General features: G+C 59.9%; 3 protein-coding genes across 7 annotated transcripts in view; 2 read left to right on the forward strand and 1 right to left on the reverse strand.

The window, feature by feature from the left end:
• AGAP3 (ArfGAP with GTPase domain, ankyrin repeat and PH domain 3) overlaps positions 1 to 6,259 on the reverse strand; it is a 56,799-nt gene extending 50,540 nt beyond the window's left edge. Inside the window, 2 exon segments of the mRNA XM_031665020.1 lie at positions 5,701 to 5,814; positions 5,817 to 6,259. Coding sequence (XP_031520880.1) covers positions 5,701 to 5,814; positions 5,817 to 6,021 — 319 coding nt within the window. The 5' untranslated portion in view covers positions 6,022 to 6,259.
• A 3,029-nt stretch (positions 6,260 to 9,288) lies between these two features.
• On the forward strand, positions 9,289 to 11,822 carry TMUB1 (transmembrane and ubiquitin like domain containing 1). Of its 2 annotated transcripts, none has more exons than XM_021936423.2 (3): positions 9,289 to 9,475; positions 10,321 to 10,739; positions 11,014 to 11,822. In XM_021936423.2, the coding sequence occupies exons 2-3, from the start codon at positions 10,351 to 10,353 to the stop codon at positions 11,363 to 11,365; spliced, it is 741 nt and encodes a 246-aa protein (XP_021792115.2). In that variant the 5' UTR covers positions 9,289 to 9,475; positions 10,321 to 10,350; the 3' UTR covers positions 11,366 to 11,822. The 2 variants fall into 2 exon arrangements, with proteins under 2 accessions (XP_021792115.2, XP_021792116.2); XM_021936424.2 differs by lacking the exon at positions 9,289 to 9,475 and adding an exon at positions 9,794 to 10,150.
• Positions 11,823 to 12,029: 207 nt separating this feature from the next.
• FASTK (Fas activated serine/threonine kinase) lies at positions 12,030 to 16,278 on the forward strand. 4 transcript variants are annotated; one of them, XM_003896870.3, is made up of 10 exons: positions 12,030 to 12,223; positions 12,979 to 13,401; positions 13,874 to 14,053; positions 14,193 to 14,332; positions 14,808 to 15,021; positions 15,120 to 15,279; positions 15,497 to 15,588; positions 15,663 to 15,798; positions 15,872 to 15,986; positions 16,067 to 16,278. In XM_003896870.3, the coding sequence occupies exons 1-10, from the start codon at positions 12,142 to 12,144 to the stop codon at positions 16,172 to 16,174; spliced, it is 1,650 nt and encodes a 549-aa protein (XP_003896919.1). In that variant the 5' UTR covers positions 12,030 to 12,141; the 3' UTR covers positions 16,175 to 16,278. The 4 variants fall into 4 exon arrangements, with proteins under 4 accessions (XP_003896919.1, XP_009202484.1, XP_009202486.1 ...); XM_009204220.3 differs by having other exon boundaries at positions 14,196 to 14,332; XM_009204222.2 differs by having other exon boundaries at positions 12,070 to 12,467.
• The last annotated feature ends 10 nt before the right edge of the window (positions 16,279 to 16,288 follow it).

The raw sequence follows: 16,288 nt of genomic DNA on the forward strand, positions 1-16,288 counted from the left end.
ACATGCAAGGCAAACCACAGAGACCTGGAGTTGGAGAACCAGAGGAAATCCCTGCATCCTCCGCTCACTGCATGGCTTCAGGAAAGTTACTGAATCTAGGACCTAGGCTGTCTCACTTGTGAAATGGAAATCATACTTGCAAATCCAAAAAAGACCCTCCTCTCAGAAAATAAACTATAAGATACAAAGTGTTGCACAGCCTCATTCCAACCCCCAGCAGTGAGCCTGGCAGAGGGAAGAACATTCTTGGGTGGAACATGCACCACCCAGTCTCTGCACCCTCAAAGCAGGTGGCTGGGCTCACCCCGCCTCCCCACCTCAACTCCGCGCTCCAAAATGAGCTCCCTTATTGCTTGGCCTGCATGGTTTAAGTCAGCTAGGGGTCAGGAGGAAAGCATCTGATTAAACTAATTTCCAGTTACCTGAATATTAAAAAGAAACTAACACAACAGGTGGATGTTTAGGCAATGCCACACAGGGTCATGGGAGTTCTTATGGGGGTGTCTGTCTCCCCACAGCCTCGGCTTTCCCAGGCTACACCTGCTTTCCAAGAAAGGTACCTCGCTCCCTCTGCTTCTGGGCCAGGAATGTGCTGACAGCTGGTAGGGAGCTCACAAGCACAAACGAGTGGTGTGGACACTGGCGTGGCTCAAGCCTTGTTAAAGGCTTAAACCCTCGTGACGCCCATCTCCTGCAGAATGACGCACCAACTCCTGTGGTTTCTAGGAACACGGCAGGGTGGAAATAAATACTGGAGAAAGCATGAAATACTCCTTCACCAGGGTCCTGCCCACCTCACCCACCCATCTCCTACAACTTAACACCCAAGCTGCAGAGTCCAAATTGCCATTCCAAGAGCTACTCTATGTTCTCCTGCCTCTGTTATCTTAATCATTCTGTTTCCTCTATGTGGGAACCCTCCTGACCCCCAGGCCTGGCACATGTTTGACGAAAGAAATAAATGATACAGGAAGATAGCCAAGTGGCACCACAGGGACAAGGACTGCTTCCTCTATGGGGTACCACTGCTGGGAAGAGCCAGAGCTGAGACCCTGGACTGAGCAGGGTACCAGGGGTTCCCACGAGGCCATGCAGCCTGAGATCAGGCTGGACAGGTCTTCCCGTGCTGGCTTCTGACCCGGAAGAAAGAAGTGATGAGGTTTCCCAAGTCTCTGACCTTTGCCCTGCCCTGGTGTTCTGAAAATCTCGGTCTCCTTCTGTACTCCCAGTGCCTCTCTGGCACCTCCTACAGGCTGAGTCGTTCTCTCCAGGCGCACCAAGCCCAGACCTTCTGGCCCCTTCTCTCCCTTCCTCTCCTTTGATTGTCTGTTTTTCACTGTGCTAGATGCAACTGGGCCACACAGTAGGAGCTAAATGAATGTATCTGGAACAAATGAAGCTTTCCCTGGCTACTAGCACCCACATGGTTATGCTCTTTTTCAGAATTCCTAGAACTCTTGTGAGCAAAGTCCTACATAAGCAACCAGGCCCCCATGAGACACTCAGTCCCTAAACCAACAAATTGCCAGAGGGGCCCCGGCTGGCTCCAGATGCATGTCCCCGGCACCCATCCCAGACCTCCCTAGTCCTCGTCTTTGAAGGCAACCTCAGCAGTGTGTGGTGCAGCAGGGCCCACAGGGGAATGCGGGGCCCGGCCAGGGAGTACCCACCAAGGAACAGTAAGGAAAGCTCAAGAGAGCCCCCTGGCACAAACACGGGGATCATCATGCCAGTCCTCCAGGATCAAGTCACATGACAAACAGAAACAGACATAAACACTAAAACCCCAGGTGTGCTTAAGGGCTGAGGGCTGCGGGCTGCCAGGGCATGTGCCGTCTTTTTTTTTTTTCTTTTGAGATGGAGTCTCACTCTGTTGTCCAGGCTGGAGCACAGTGGTGCGATCTCGACTCACTGCAAGCTCCACCTCCCAGGTTCACGCCATTCTCCTGCCTCAGCCTTCCGAGTAGCTGAGACTACAGGCTCCCGCCACCACGCCCGGCTAATTTTTTGTATTTTTAGTAGAGACGGGGTTTCATCGTGTTAGGTCAGGATGGTCTCGATCTCCTGACCTCACAATCCGCCCACCTCAGCCTCCCAAAATGTTTGGATTACAGGCGTGAGCCACCGCGCCCTGCCATGTGCACCATCTTACTCTCCATCTGAGCTGCACCCAACTGTGGTCACAGCTGTGGCCCCTTCTCTGTCTAGCTGAGGCTTGACCCAAACAAGAAACCACCACATCTCTTTACCATAGTCCCTTTAGGATGTCACCAAGCCCACAGCCCAGGGCAGGCAATCTGTGAACTGAATGAAAGTGAGTGGGTAAGGGTGTAAGTGAGAACGCTCTGGTGGCCAGGCCAGGCTGGCTGGAATGCTCAAAGTAACTGTTTAAAAAAAAAAAAAAAAAAAAGCCCTAGGGGGAAAACAATGGAGAAACTTGAGCAAGTCACCCAGTTGACAAAGCCCAGCTCTGGCACACACAATAGTAGCCATATGGCACACACACACCTAATAGGTCCACCTCCACTTCCAGCTGGGGAGCTCCTCCGGAACTGCCAGAGGGGACCCCAGTCCCTCCCCCAGCCCCTGCTCCTCCTCTGTGCGGGGGCCCTCACCTGCACACACTGACTGGGACCAGCAGACCTTCCCAGGACCTGCTGGATCTCAGGCTGCTTCTCCCAACAGCTTCTCGGGGCTCCTGGCTAGCTTGGTCCAACTTCCTGCACTCCACATGCCCAGTGTCCCCGTTTGGACTGAGGCCCTGGTTCTCCTGCATCCTTCTTTCTAGGACTCAGCCAGGAAACCCAAGCTGTCAGGGAGCGCTCTCTGTAGGTGAGTGCCAAGCAGGAAGTGGGCTCCTGTTGAAGACTCTGGCTGTACCCGCTTGGCTCCCTTCCTTCTCTGAGCCTCAGTTTCCCCACTAGTGAGGTGAAGGTGGTTCAGAGGTTCTGCACATAGTAAGCCCTCCAGCTCTCCCTCCCAGCTGAAGGTGGTACTTCTTCCACTCCCTCAGCCCAAGTAATGGGCAGGTTTCCTCTTTCCTTGGCCTCTGGTGGGAAAGGAACTTTTCAAAATGGTCTCCCTCCCCTCAAATCCTGTCCTGAAACACAGGAAAGCCAAACATCCCCTGCTTCCTCCTGCCCTGGACACAGGGTCAGAAGTGACTGTGAGTGGCAGAGAGACTACAGGAGGCCTAAGTGCCCACTGCACTTCCTCAGAGCCGAATGGATCCTGACCGCAGGTCCCACGTCACCTTCAGAGCTGGGACAAACAAACCCTTCACCGAAGTCTAAACAGTGGGGGAGGCTTTGTTATACACTCGGAACATGCCGCCCCTTTCCACGGAGAGGCTTACCCCCAGGAAACATAGGAGCTGGCTCCCAGCTGACACTGTGTTTATGTAACAGCCTAGGTCTGTTCGACCCTGGGGCTGGGGGTGGAGGGCTCAGTCTCAGTCCAGCCTTAGAGTGTGCTCAGAAACGCCCAGGGAGTCTGCACCTCTCCCTCCTTGCAGAAAGAAGGTGGGGACGCGGCTTCGCAGGACAGAAGCAATATGGTTTGGCAGATGGAGAGGATTTCTATCGCAGGAAGGATATAGGGCAGAAATTGAAGAAGGAATTTTTTTTTTTCTTTTGAAGACTGTCTACAGCAGAAAAGTGGGAACGCAAGAGAGGTGAGATGGATAAAGATGACGGTGCCAGGAGAGGCTGGGCAGGGGGGAGGGAGGGAGAGCAGGGCAGCAGGGCCCAGGAGTGGGAACAGCAGGGCTGAGAACGGATGTGTGAGCCGCAGCTGGGTCGGTCTGGTGACAATGAGACACCGGCTCCCAGGATTTCACGAGGGTGAGGCCGAGCTTCCAGGCCTAGTAGCTGGAACCGTGGGGTATTTCCAAACCGCAATGGAGAAGTTGGTCAGGGGAGGGCTCTAGGAGGGGAAATTCTGCCTGTTGTGTTAAATTTAAGACGAGGCAAAAAACTCAAGGGCGCCCCAGGAATCACAGCCTTCACATCACAAAAGATGCTCAACCAGAGGCTCCCCTGAGCTGGGGAGGAGGGGTCGCTGCTCATCAAGCTGGAGCCCTGGGGAGCCCAGAAACCTGTCCCTGCTCTGGGAAAAGCTCGGAAGCAGATGTGCCCCCACCCTCCTGTGGCCAGCCCACGAGGCTTGTCGCCCTCCAGAAGAAGCTGGGGGAAGGCAAGCTTGGAGCAAATCAGGAATGTCTTTACTTCCTCCAAGGACAGTGAAGCTGCAGCAACGATGTCTCTCCCGCCTCCACCCTCTTCAGATCTAAGAGGAAAAATTGGTCATCTTCTCTCTTTGGGGCCCAGGGCTCGCACAAATGCCATCTCCTAGTCCCCAGCTACAGCGGTGATTCAGGCCATTTACTCAGATCCACGTTAATGAGATTCTTCTGTCACCTAATTAGTTCACAGAGAACTCAGCCTTGAGAGGAAAGAAATAAGAACCGGTTGGGAAAAGGCAGAAGGAAGTCAGACTGCCATGTCACAACAAAAGATAGGACCCAGCACTACATGGGGTCCCCCCAGACCCAATACTCCTTCCTCAGCTATGGGGGCCTCTGAAAGTAGAAAGGGAGGTGTTCAGGTGCACTACCCCCCAGAACCTCAGGCAAGCAGATGAAGCTGGGAGTGGGGCCCTAACCTTAAGGCCCAAGTCAGGAACAGGCCCCTGCCCACAACTCCATGTTATCGCAAAAGGCCTTGGCTCTCGCTGCATTTCCACGGAGGCCAAACCCACCACCTGCCGGTGGGCGTCCCCTTTCAAACAGAGCTGGGGGAGGAAGCAGATGGTCCAGGGCGAGGCCCATCTGTCCGTGCCCGCTCGAAGGTCACCATGCCACTGGCGTGACTGCGGGTGCCGCCAGCACCCACCACACCAGGGCTTGCGAGCCATCTACCAGCAGCGTGCCCCTACTTCCTGTGCCCTCAATGGTCGAAAGTCCAGGGCCTAAGGGCCCAGAGAAAAAAGCGCTAGGCAGCGCAGTGGCCGGGGATTTCCGGTCCCCGACTCCGGGTGCGGTGTCCCCGGAGGTCAGTCAGCGCCCGGCTGCCCCGCGGCTGCCTCCAGACCGAGGAGCCGCGGGTCCCTGGCGCGCTCACGACCCGGCCAAGGCGCGGATGGACCTGCCGGCGCCTCCCACGCGGTCGCGGCGCCGCAGCCCAGCGCCAGGCCCGGCCCGCGCCCGCTTGGCCGCCGCGGCGTAGGGGGTGTGCGTCGGGAGAGGGCGCCGCGGCGAGCGCCACCCTCCGGGCCTGCGGGCGCTGGGCCAGGGAAGGCTGCCATCCACTAACGCGAGGCTCCGATCCCCCGCCCCACTGCGGAGCAGGGCCCGGGCAGCGGCTAAGATGCCTCCCCGGTCACGGCCCCACCTCCCGGCAGCTGAAGCCCTCTGCCGCGCCCACCTTCCCCGGCCAGGCCTGGATAGATCTGGTCCTGGCCCCCCGAAGCGACACCACCTTCGCGCCCTGGAGCACAGTGAGCAGAAAACCCCCAACCCCAAAGTGTCCCCGAACGAGATATGGCGAAGCTGCCCGCCGGTTCTGCAGCACAGATCCGGCGGCCTGCAGCCTGGACCTCCAAGCGCGCAGGACCCCCGACAGGAGGCAGGACCAGGCGGCCGGGCCCTCGACCCGGGCCGGAGGCCACGCCCCTGCTCCCGCAGCCCCCGGCTTCGCTCACCCTCGATGGAGATGACGTGCTCGCGGATCTGGTTCTGCAGCGCCAAGTCCTCGATGCGCTCGATCAGGTCGTAGATGGCGTAGATATTGGGATGCGGACTCAGGCGCTGGATCGGCGGATGGCCGCGGGTTGGAGGCGCGAACTGCTGGGAGGCCCGCCGGCAGCGCTGCTGCGAGGGAGCGCCGCCCGGCCCAGGCCCGCCACTTCGAACTGCCCGCCGCCCCCCGCGCTGCCGCCGCCGCCGCCGCCGCCGCCGCCCCCCGGAGCCGCCAGGCTCTGCTGCTGCTGCGGGCTCTGCCCCCCGCCCGCCTGGAAGTTCATGGCTTCGGAGCCGTGGGGCCCGAGGCGGGCCCGGGGCGGCGCGGCGGAGGCGGCGGCGGCGAGCGGGCGCGCGGGGCTGGCGGGGCCGGGACTACTGGGCTGGTGGCGCGGGGCTAGCGCATGGAGCCGGGGGCCGGGGGCCGGAGGCCGAGGCCAGGAGGCGCCGCCGCGCACGCTGTGGCCGCCGCTGCCAAGCGCTTCCCGGCGCCGTGATCCCGCTGCCTCGGAGCAGCCTCCAGCGGCAACAACAACGGGACCGGGAGCGCGCGGCCCGGGCCCTCCCCCCGCGTCATGCGCACGCACCGCCGCCCCCGCCGGCTCCGGCACACGCAGCCCGAGCCCCCCTCCCCGCCGCCCCCGCCCCTCCTGCGCGCCGGCCCGGGCGCCCCCGCCCCTCGCTCGCTAGCTGACTCTTCAGCCTCCACCCCCGAGCCGCGCGCTCCAGCCCAGGCGCCCGGGCCCCTCCCACTCAGCTTCGGCCCTTCCGCCTCCTCACCAGCCCCCACCCGCATTGCCTCGAGGGCCACCCTCTCCGAGGGGACAGCTGCCCTGGTCTCCTCCCGCGCCCGGCTGTCGCTTTCGCCTCCCTGCGCTGATCTGGGCCGGGTGTCCGATCTCTAGGCAATGCCCAAACAGTGCCCTGCGCCTGAGGGTGCTGCTGACCGAGGCTGATTGGTCGAGGAGCCCGCCCAGGCCCAGCCGCTCCTCGCTTACAGCGTCCCGCCTTCAGTGCGGCATAGGCTCCCCTGTCCCCAGGCTCCGAGGTCAGCCCTAGAGACCACCCTGCTGCCAGAGTTTTCTCCCTGGCTCCCTGCCCAGTCTCTCCACTGCCGGCTGCAGCTCAAGAGGCTGGGATGGGTTCTGGGCTGCTATTTCCAGTTCCCCCTGAGCGCTTCATCATCGGCGCGCCCCTGGAAATGACACTTTGAACAAATTCGTCTCTACTCTTACCTTCTCGTGATCGGCCTCTCCTAAAAGACCGTCCCCCTGCTGGACTTGGGAGATTAGCTAAATGCTACCCGACCCCATTGGTACACAGAGGAAGAAGAGGGAGGGATGAAATATATGCCTTTCTCCCCTACTCATCCCATTGGAGAGACCAACCAAAGCCCACGTGGCTCTCAATTTTTCTTGTCCTCACCCCTTGTCCATCCTGTCCTTTCACTCCCTCTAGGGTCAGGTAGCTCCCTGCAATGTCCTCTGCAGTGCCATTGCCAAAGTGGGCTGCAGTTGTTAGCCGCCCCCCCACCCACCCCAAACACACACACTCACACACACACACACACGTTTCCTAAAACCTACAAGAGGTGACATTTGCAGAGCAGTGGCCCCAGCCAATAAATCTCCCAGAGATGTTGCAGGGTATCTGCTACCCCCAGATATCCTCGGGCATCACTGACACACATCGTCCTTCTTACACACACTTCCACTTCCCCGGCCAAGCTGGATCTTTTCCCAGCATGAAGCTGTCCACCATTTGATTACCCACACAACTCAGCCCCAGTACCAACCCAGTTACTATTCCTGAGTTCCTTGTACCTTCCAAAGCACCTGGTGCAAGCTAATCAACACATAGGGTCTCCTAAGCTCCTGAGGAATCTGTGTCTGTGTTTCTATCTCCCTGCATAACCTTAAGGATATCTTGTGCCCTCTCTGGGTTTCATCTGCAAAATATAGTGGTTGAACAGAAAACCTAGTTCTGATGTTGTATAATTCTAAAAGTAACATCCAACATCTCTTTTAGATGCTTAATTAGAATTGACAGCAGGAAGTAGCACCAGGTATACCTCCCAAAAGAGATACTAAGAGCAAAGAGCTCCTCAAATGTGTTGCCCCAGCAACTAGCACACACCTGTTATAGCTCTGATGGGCTGTTCACACGACTAGCTCCTCTACTAGTATATGGAGCCACATGAGGGCAGGAAGATGGTCTGATTCACCATTTTATTCCCAGTATCTTGCACAATGCCTGGCAAATAGTGTGTGTGCATATATATATATATATATATATATGCATATATATATTTCGAGACAGAGTCTCACTCTGTCGCCCAGGTTGGAGTGCAGTGGCTCGATCTCAGCTCACTGCAACCTCCACCTCCCGCTTTCAAGTGATTCTCCTGCCTCAGCCTCCTGAGTAGCTGGAATTACAGGCACCCTCCACCACATCCAACTAATTTTTGTATTTTTTTTTTTTTTTTTAGTAGAGATGGGCTTTTACTATGTTGGCCAGGCTGGTCTCGAACTCCTGACCTCAGTGATCCACCTACCTCGGTCTCCCAAAGTGCCAGGATTACAGACATAAGCCACCGCACCTGGCCATAGTATATCTTTTAAAAATATGTTAGTAGAATAAATGAATGAACAGGAGGGATGGAACTAGATAGGTTAGTTCTGTATGGTATCAATCTAGACTGGCATTCCTAAGGCAATATTTGGGCCACTTGCTCCCACAGTAGGCAAGAACTATGGGAAAACTAGGATAGATTATTTTAAATCAAGACTGGCCTGTAAAAACCAGGATGTGAGATCTCTGTGGCTACAGGAGCCCAGAGGGAAAAATCCACAGATATCCACAGGCCTGGGATTCAATGTCATCCACACAGTAACACACCAAGGACCCGATTCCAGAGACCAGCTTTGAGTGGAGGTGAGCAAATAGCTACTGTGTGACATGTACCTTAGTTTTCACACTTTTTAATAAAACATCTAATTTCTTCCTTATGATTGACTTACGTCATCTAATTTCTTCCTTATGATTGATGTTTCAGAAAGGAAGAAATTAATCTTTAGAGAGATTCAATAACCCACCCAAGGTCATATAGCTGAGAAGCACAGGATAAGGGATCAGGATTTGTGCCAGGTTCCAAGGTCTATGCTTCTTCCACAGTCCTGAAAGAGCAAGGTGGAGGAGGGGACCAAGGAAAGGGGCAGCCCTGAGGATGGGTATCCCTGGCCAGCCTAGTGGGACAGCCCATGGATATTGGGCTCTGGGCTGAAGAATTAATTTTGGTGGCCAAAGTGCCTTCTGGCGTCCACTCTGACATAAGGGTAGGGGCCACCTGAGTTCCTCAGAGCTTTCCTCACTGCATCACGAACACGGGTGTTCTGACGTGCTTCAGCTGACGTCGGTGTCTGGTGTGACAGATGCTCTGGCTGTTGGCGGGGGAGGGGGCGGACCCTGCTGCCGCCCAAACCTCTAGCCGGTAGCGCAACCCCCCAAAGCCGTCCCCACCGGCCCCTCCGCGATCTGCTGGCGCAGAGAACCGCGGGTGGACCCCAGCACGTGGGTCCGCAGGGCGGAGGGCGGAGACAGAGCGGCGCCGGACTACAAGTCCCACAATGCCCCGGGCCGCGGCGGCGAGGAAGGAGGGGTGCTTCAGGTGCCTGCGACCTCCGCGCCTCCCGCCCGGAAGTGCCCGAGGGGCCGCGATGGAGCTGGGGCAGCCGGGCGGTGAGTCCCCGCGCCGTGACCGCGCCCACCCCGCCGTCCAGGGCCCCAGCCGGGCCCCGCCCGCCCTGCCCTGGATCGCCGTGCCCTCCTGCGGCTCCGGGGGGCGGGAAGGTGGGAGGGGTGATGAGGGGTGGGGGTAGGGAACGTGAAGTCTCGGATTCCGGGCGGGATCTGGGGTCTGGCAGCCCGCGGGGCTTGGAGACACTTCCAGAGAAGGCGTGGAGTTGGGCCTCCGCGGAGTGGGGTTGAGGGGACCGAGCTGGGTGGGTGGTGACGCTCGGAGGCTCCAGATTGCCCAGGGGCGGAGTTTGACGTTTGCTGTGGGGGAAGCCTGGGAAGCAGTCCTGTGCCGCGGGTGGGGTTTAGGTGAACCGTAATGCGGGGGGCGGGGGGTGGGGGCACAGAGGCTCTACCCCCACCTCGGAGAAACTTTAGCAACGTAGTAGATGAGCATGGGGTGAAGTCGGTGAAAGAGTAGACACACTGGGGTGAAGTGGGCAGGAGAATAGATACGCTTGGGCGTGAAGTTTGGCTGGGGTGAAGTTTAGGGGAGGCGTTGCTTAGGCCCTTACCTTGGGATAGGGTTTGGGTGAGTTGGGAGCTGGTTGAAGACCTCGAGCTCAGATGACAGAAAGTTAGGACTTGGGATTCGGCGATGGGAAGGGGCACCCGGAGGCAAGTTTGGGGCGACTGGGAGGCAAAGCAGCCCGTACCCTGGGGTGGGTGAGGGAACCCAGGCTGAGGACGGTGGGAGCGTCGCGGTGGGGTGGGGGCAGGACCCTGTGGAGGTTCCAGGGCTCCTGGTCAGAGGGCCCGCGCCTCACGGGCTCTTTGTGCCTCTCCAGCTCGGTAGCGCGGCGGGCAAGGCAGGCGCCATGACCCTGATTGAAGGGGTGGGTGATGAGGTGACCGTCCTTTTCTCGGTGCTTGCCTGCCTTCTGGTGCTGGCCCTCGCCTGGGTCTCAACGCACACCGCTGAGGGCGGGGACCCACTGCCCCAGCCGTCAGGGACCCCAACGCCATCCCAGCCCAGCGCAGCCATGGCAGCTACCGACACCATGAGAGCGGAGGTCCCAGGGGCAGAGACCCCCAGCCTGAGACACAGAGGTCAAGCTGCACAGCCAGAGCCCAGCACGGGGGTCACAGCAACACCACCAGCCCCGGACTCCCCGCAGGAGCCCCTCGTGCTACGGCTGAAATTCCTCAATGATTCAGAGCAGGTGGCCAGGGCCTGGCCCCACGACACCATTGGCTCCTTGAAAAGGTACGTAGGTCAAGAGGCAGGAGCAATGCTGAAGACAGGGGTGGGGGGACTGGTCACAGAGGGCCCCCGGAGAGACCTAAGACCCAGCCCTCCTTTATACTGGAGGCGCTGAGCGCCCCAGATCACAACTGCACTTGTTCCCTTGGCAGACTGCCCCTCCCAGGCCAGGGCCGGTGTGTTGTGGAGGGCAGGGGGAGGGTGGGAGTGTTGTTCCGGGGCCAGGGACTAGGATTGCCTGAGGCCTGCTCTCTTACCCAGGTCCCTCTCTCCTCAGGACCCAGTTTCCTGGCCGGGAACAGCAGGTGCGACTCATCTACCAAGGGCAGCTGCTAGGCGACGACACCCAGACCCTGGGCAGCCTTCACCTCCCTCCCAACTGCGTTCTCCACTGCCACGTGTCCACGAGGGTCGGCCCCCCAAATCCCCCCTGCCCGCCGGGGTCCGAGCCCGGCCCCTCCGGGCTGGAAATCGGCAGCCTGCTGCTGCCCCTGCTGCTCCTGCTGCTGCTGCTGCTCTGGTACTGCCAGATCCAGTACCGGCCCTTCTTTCCCCTGACCGCCACTCTGGGCCTGGCCGGCTTCACCCTGCTCCTCAGTCTCCTGGCCTTCGCCATGTACCGCCCGTAGTGCCTCCGCGGGCGTTTGGCAGCGTCGCCGGCCCCTCTGGACCTTGCTCCCCGCGCCGCAGCGGGAGCTGCTGCCTGCCCAGGCCCGTCTCTCCGGCCTGCCTCTTCCCGCTGCCCTGGAGCCCAGCCCTGCGCCGCAGAAGACTCCAGGGGCTGGCAGAGGCCCCGCCCTGCGACCACCGGGGCTCGGGGCCACCTCCCGGGGCTGCTGGCCCTCAGTCCGCACTGGGAGTGGGCTCCTCGGGGTCGGGCATCTGCTGTCGCTGCCTCGGCCCCGGGCAGAGCCCGGCCGCCCCCGGGGCCCGTCTTAGCGTTCTGCCGGAGGACCCAGCCGCCTCCAATCCCTGACAGCTCCTTGGCCTGAGTTGGGGACGCCAGGACGGTGGGAGGCAGGTGAAGGGGAGGGGCATAGGAGTTCCCCGGAACCTGTGCAGATTAAAGTAACTGTGAAGTTTTCACTCTTGCAGTGTGTCTGAGTGTGTGCGGGATGGCGGGCGGGGACTCCTCGCCCCTTGGGAGAGAAGGGCACGGACTGCGCCCTCGGCTCTGGCCCACCGCTTTCCCTTCTCCCCTGCGTTCTGCTCTGGCTTTGGCGCCGGCCTCCGTGGCCCCGCCCCCGGTGCCGCGCGCGCACTTCCCGCGGGCGGAGCTCACGGCTCCCTGGCTCGCAGTGCTTGCCGGGAGCCACGTCTCCGCTGGTCGATAGCTGTTTCAGGATTGGTGTCCGGGCGGCTATCTGGGGGCTGCTGGGAAGATGGCGGACTCGGTGGCCAGCCGATGAGGAGGCCGCGGGGGGAACCCGGCCCCCGGGCCCCGAGACCGACTGAGGGAGCGACCTGCGCAGGGCCCGGGGAGTCATGTAGGGGTGGCGCCTGCGGGGAGGGCTGTGGGAGGGCAGCGGGAGCTGGTGTTAGCGGCAGCGGCCACGGTCTCCTGGCGTCCCTGGGTCGGGGTGGGTGTGGGGGCCCCCGACTTCGCCGACCCCACGCCATCGCAAAGCGGTGCACTCGGGCTCCACGCGCGCCCTGCGAGGTGGGCGCTGCGTTTTCATTTCACGGGTGAGGAGACTTAGACGAAGCCACTTGTCCAAGGTCACGCCGCTGGTGAGTGGGAGCGCCCAGCATGGAACCCAGCGCCGTCCAGCCGCGGAGCCCGCGTTCCACCCTCTGTGCCGCCGCCGCCTCCTGCGGGAGAGGGAGGTGGTCGGGAGAGTGCACGCCGGTGCCGCCTGGGCTCCAGACTGGGCGCGACCACTAACCCGGTTAATGACCTCAGGCTTAACTTAACCCCTTCGCTGCTCTGGGCCTGCGTTTCTCCACCGGTGAAATGAGGTAATGCCAGCCCTACCTACTCTTCACGGGCGTGTAAGGAGCATCAGAGATGGTGCATGTGGAATTGCTTTGCAAGTAGTGCCCTGAGCGCACTGAGAATTATGATTGCTGTTTCAAAGGCGTGGAAGGAGGCAGAGGGGCGGGGTGGGGAAGAGGCCCAGAGCAGTCACAAAGGGTTGCTCTGACCGCAGGCCCCCTAAATGAGGAGTGAGGTAAGGAATAGGTAGCAGGTCTTTCTCCCCTTTGGAGAAAACCTCACCCCCTTTTTTGGGCTGCCCCTCAGGGTCTCCATCACCCAACGCCATGCTTCGAGTCCTGCTCTCTGCTCAGACCTCCCCTGCTCGGCTGTCTGGCCTGCTGCTGATCCCTCCAGTACAGCCCTGCTGTTTGGGGACCAGCAAATGGGCGGACCGGCCTCTTGGAGGAGGCCCCAGTGCAGGTCCTGTGCAAGGACTGCAGCGGCTTCTGGAACAGGCAAAGAGCCCTGGGGAGCTGCTGCGCTGGCTGGGCCAGAACCCCACCAAAGTGCGCACCCACCACTACTCGGTGGCGCTTCGTCGTCTGGGCCAGCTCTTGGGGTCTCGGCCACGGCCCCCTCCTGTGGAGCAGGCCACACTGCAGGACTTGAGTCAGCTCATCATCCGAAACTGCCCCTCCTTTGACATTCACACCATCCACGTGTGTCTGCACCTCGCAGTCTTACTTGGTGAGGAGGGGCTTGAGGTGGGCGCCTGGGGGGCTGGGTGTTAATGAAGAATAGGGAGAACAGTAGAGGACAACGGACAGAGACCCAGCCTCTCAGGCGTTTGCCCAGGAATGGTTGCTCCTGCTCCCGTCCTATGTCTGCGGCAGACATCATGAGACAAACGCACTCCTTCCAGCCTCGCTAGGGTGCCACCTCAGATTCCTGCTAATAAGAGTGCCCTAGGAAGCGACCATAATTTGTCACAATTGGTACAAGATGAAAGCCTATTTGCCATCTTTGTATGTACTCCCCACAGACCGTTTTGATACCTCATAGCCACGTGATACTTTACATTTCTTTAGTGTTTGCACTTAAACTCTAGCACACCTTGCTCAGGAAACAGAGAGGAGAAAGGTGGGGAATTCAAGTAACCCCATGATTGGAACAGCAGCACAGCTCCGTTACCAGGCTGCCTTTTACCTCTCCCCCTCAGGCTTTCCGTCTGATGGTCCCCTGGTGTGTGCCCTGGAACAGGAGCGAAGGCTCCGCCTCCCTCCGAAGCCACCTCCCCCTTTGCAGCCCCTTCTCCGAGGTGGGCAAGGGTTGGAAGCTGCTCTAAGCTGTCCCCGTTTTCTGCGGTATCCACGGCAGCATCTGATCAGCAGCCTGGCAGGTGCTGGAGGGGGTTAAAGTCAGACGGGGTTGGGAGGGTTGACAGGAGGAGGAAGGTGGTCTCAGTTGGCTGGGCTGAGGTGGAATTGAGCCAGCTGGAGGTCCAGCCGAGGCCCAGCGTGACAGGCTGTTCTTCACAGAAGCAAGGCCAGAGGAACTGACTCCCCATGTGATGGTGCTCCTGGCCCAGCACCTGGCCCGGCACCGGTTACGGGAGCCCCAGCTTCTGGAAGCCATTGCCCACTTCCTGGTGGTTCAGGAAACCCAGCTCAGCAGCAAGGTGGGCTTGCCACCCACCCTCCAGTGCATCTCTCAATCATTCTCAGGGACCTCGTCAGGCCCAGCACCCTGTGCAGCTCAGCTATCCTTTTCCTGAAGCAGACACACCCTCTCTGTCCCCTGGGACCTGCATCTTTTCCTACACCCTCTCTGTGACTTGCCCACCTCCTGTCACCAGCATGCATTCCTGGAACTCTGCAGTTTCCCAAAGCACTCTTAGCACCATCCTAGCTCCACCTATCCCTCTCCTTGAAGTCTTCAGGGCCAAACCCCACAGTGATGTCCCCTCTGCCTGTCTGGTGATTAGTCACGTGCAGCTTGTGACTGCTTTGCTGTTGAACTGTGAGGCTGTAGGGACTGTCCTGTCTTTACAGCAGTGTTACAAACTTGAGGGCTAAGCCTCTCTAAGGCTTAGCTTGTAAAAAATGACTGCAGAAATACTTCACACTGGGTAATGAACTGCTCTTCCTTCACAGGTGGTACAGAAGTTGGTTCTGCCCTTTGGGCGGCTGAACTACCTGCCCCTGGAACAGCAGTTTATGCCCTGCCTTGAGAGGATCCTGGCTCGGGAAGCAGGGGTGGCACCCCTGGCTACAGTCAACATCTTGATGTCACTGTGCCAACTGCGGTGCCTGCCCTTCAGAGCCCTGCACTTTGTTTTTTCCCCTGGCTTCATCAACTACATCAGTGGTACGCAGCCAGGATGGCCGGCTGGGCCCCTGAGGGCTGGAGAGGCAGGGGAACAGGGTGGCCTGCAGCCCGGAGCCCCAGTCCCCGCCTCCCCACAGGCACCCCTCATGCTCTGATTGTGCGTCGCTACCTCTCCCTGCTGGACACAGCCGTGGAGCTGGAGCTCCCAGGATACCGGGGTCCCCGCCTTCCCCGAAGGCAGCAAGTGCCCATCTTTCCCCAGCCTCTCATCACCGACCGTGCCCGCTGCAAGTACAGGTGGATGGGGCAGCCTGGGGTAAGGGGAGGGGCCAGCCTGGGAGCAGCAGAGTGGAAAAGCCAGAGGGACCATGAAGCCAAAGCTAAGGAGCTCTCGGCCACCATAAAACTGGGCCCTGAAGCAGCAGAGGGCTTTACCCAGGGTGGTGGCACTAGACTGGGACAGACTAGGATGAGGTGCCGGGCCCTTCCTGCTACTGGTGTCCTTTCTCCTCAGTCACAAGGACATAGTAGCTGAGGGGTTGCGCCAGCTGCTGGGGGAGGAGAAATACCGCCAGGACCTGACTGTGCCTCCAGGCTACTGCACAGGTGAGCGAGGGGCAGGTGGCAGGCCCATGGCGACAGAGCTCTGGCTAAGGCCTCCGACCCTGCTCCCCCTCCAGACTTCCTGCTGTGTGTCGGCAGCTCTGGTGCTGTGCTTCCCGTGAGGACCCAGGACCCCTTCCTGCCATACCCACCAAGGTCCTGCCTACAGGGCCAGGCTGCCTCTAGCCCCACTACTCGAGACCCTGCTCAGAGGTAACGGAGGCAGGGTGGGGGAACTCTGGCCACCTTGCCCGCCATGCCCTGAGTCCCGTCCCTCCCCCTGCAGGGTGGTGCTGGTGTTGCGGGAACGCTGGCATTTCTGTCGGGACGGCAGGGTGCTGCTGGGCTCGAGGGCCCTGAGGGAGCGGCACTTGGGCCTGATGGGCTACCAGCTCCTGCCGGTGAGTGGCCCTGGCCTTCCCCGTGGCGCATCCTTACTGCCGGCCTGCGGGTAACCTGCCGCCCTATCCTCTCCCCACAGCTACCCTTCGAGGAACTGGAGTCCCAGAGAGGCCTGCCCCAGCTCAAGAGCTACCTGAGGCAGAAGCTCCAGGCCCTGGGCCTGCGCTGGGGGCCTGAAGGGGGCTGAGGGGATGATGTGGGGTTCAGGATGGCCCCCCCATGGGGGGTGGATGATTTGCACTTTGGTTTCCTATGTTTTGATTTCTCATTAAAGTTCCTTTCCTTCCCCATTGTGAATCTC

Source organism: Papio anubis, chromosome 4 (genome assembly GCF_008728515.1).
Source record: "Papio anubis isolate 15944 chromosome 4, Panubis1.0, whole genome shotgun sequence".
Lineage (NCBI taxonomy): Eukaryota > Metazoa > Chordata > Mammalia > Primates > Cercopithecidae > Papio > Papio anubis.

Excerpts from the sequence above, each read along its gene's own strand:
- TMUB1 (XM_021936423.2), top strand. The coding sequence starts at position 10,351 with ATGACCCTGATTGAAGGGGTGGGTGATGAGGTGACCGTCCTTTTCTCG. Across the intron at positions 10,740-11,013 it reads ACCATTGGCTCCTTGAAAAG|GACCCAGTTTCCTGGCCGGG; the intron begins GTACGTAGGTCA and ends CTCTCTCCTCAG.
- FASTK (XM_003896870.3), top strand. The coding sequence starts at position 12,142 with ATGAGGAGGCCGCGGGGGGAACCCGGCCCCCGGGCCCCGAGACCGACT. Across the intron at positions 13,402-13,873 it reads GCACCTCGCAGTCTTACTTG|GCTTTCCGTCTGATGGTCCC; the intron begins GTGAGGAGGGGC and ends TCTCCCCCTCAG. Across the intron at positions 15,280-15,496 it reads CGTGCCCGCTGCAAGTACAG|TCACAAGGACATAGTAGCTG; the intron begins GTGGATGGGGCA and ends CTTTCTCCTCAG.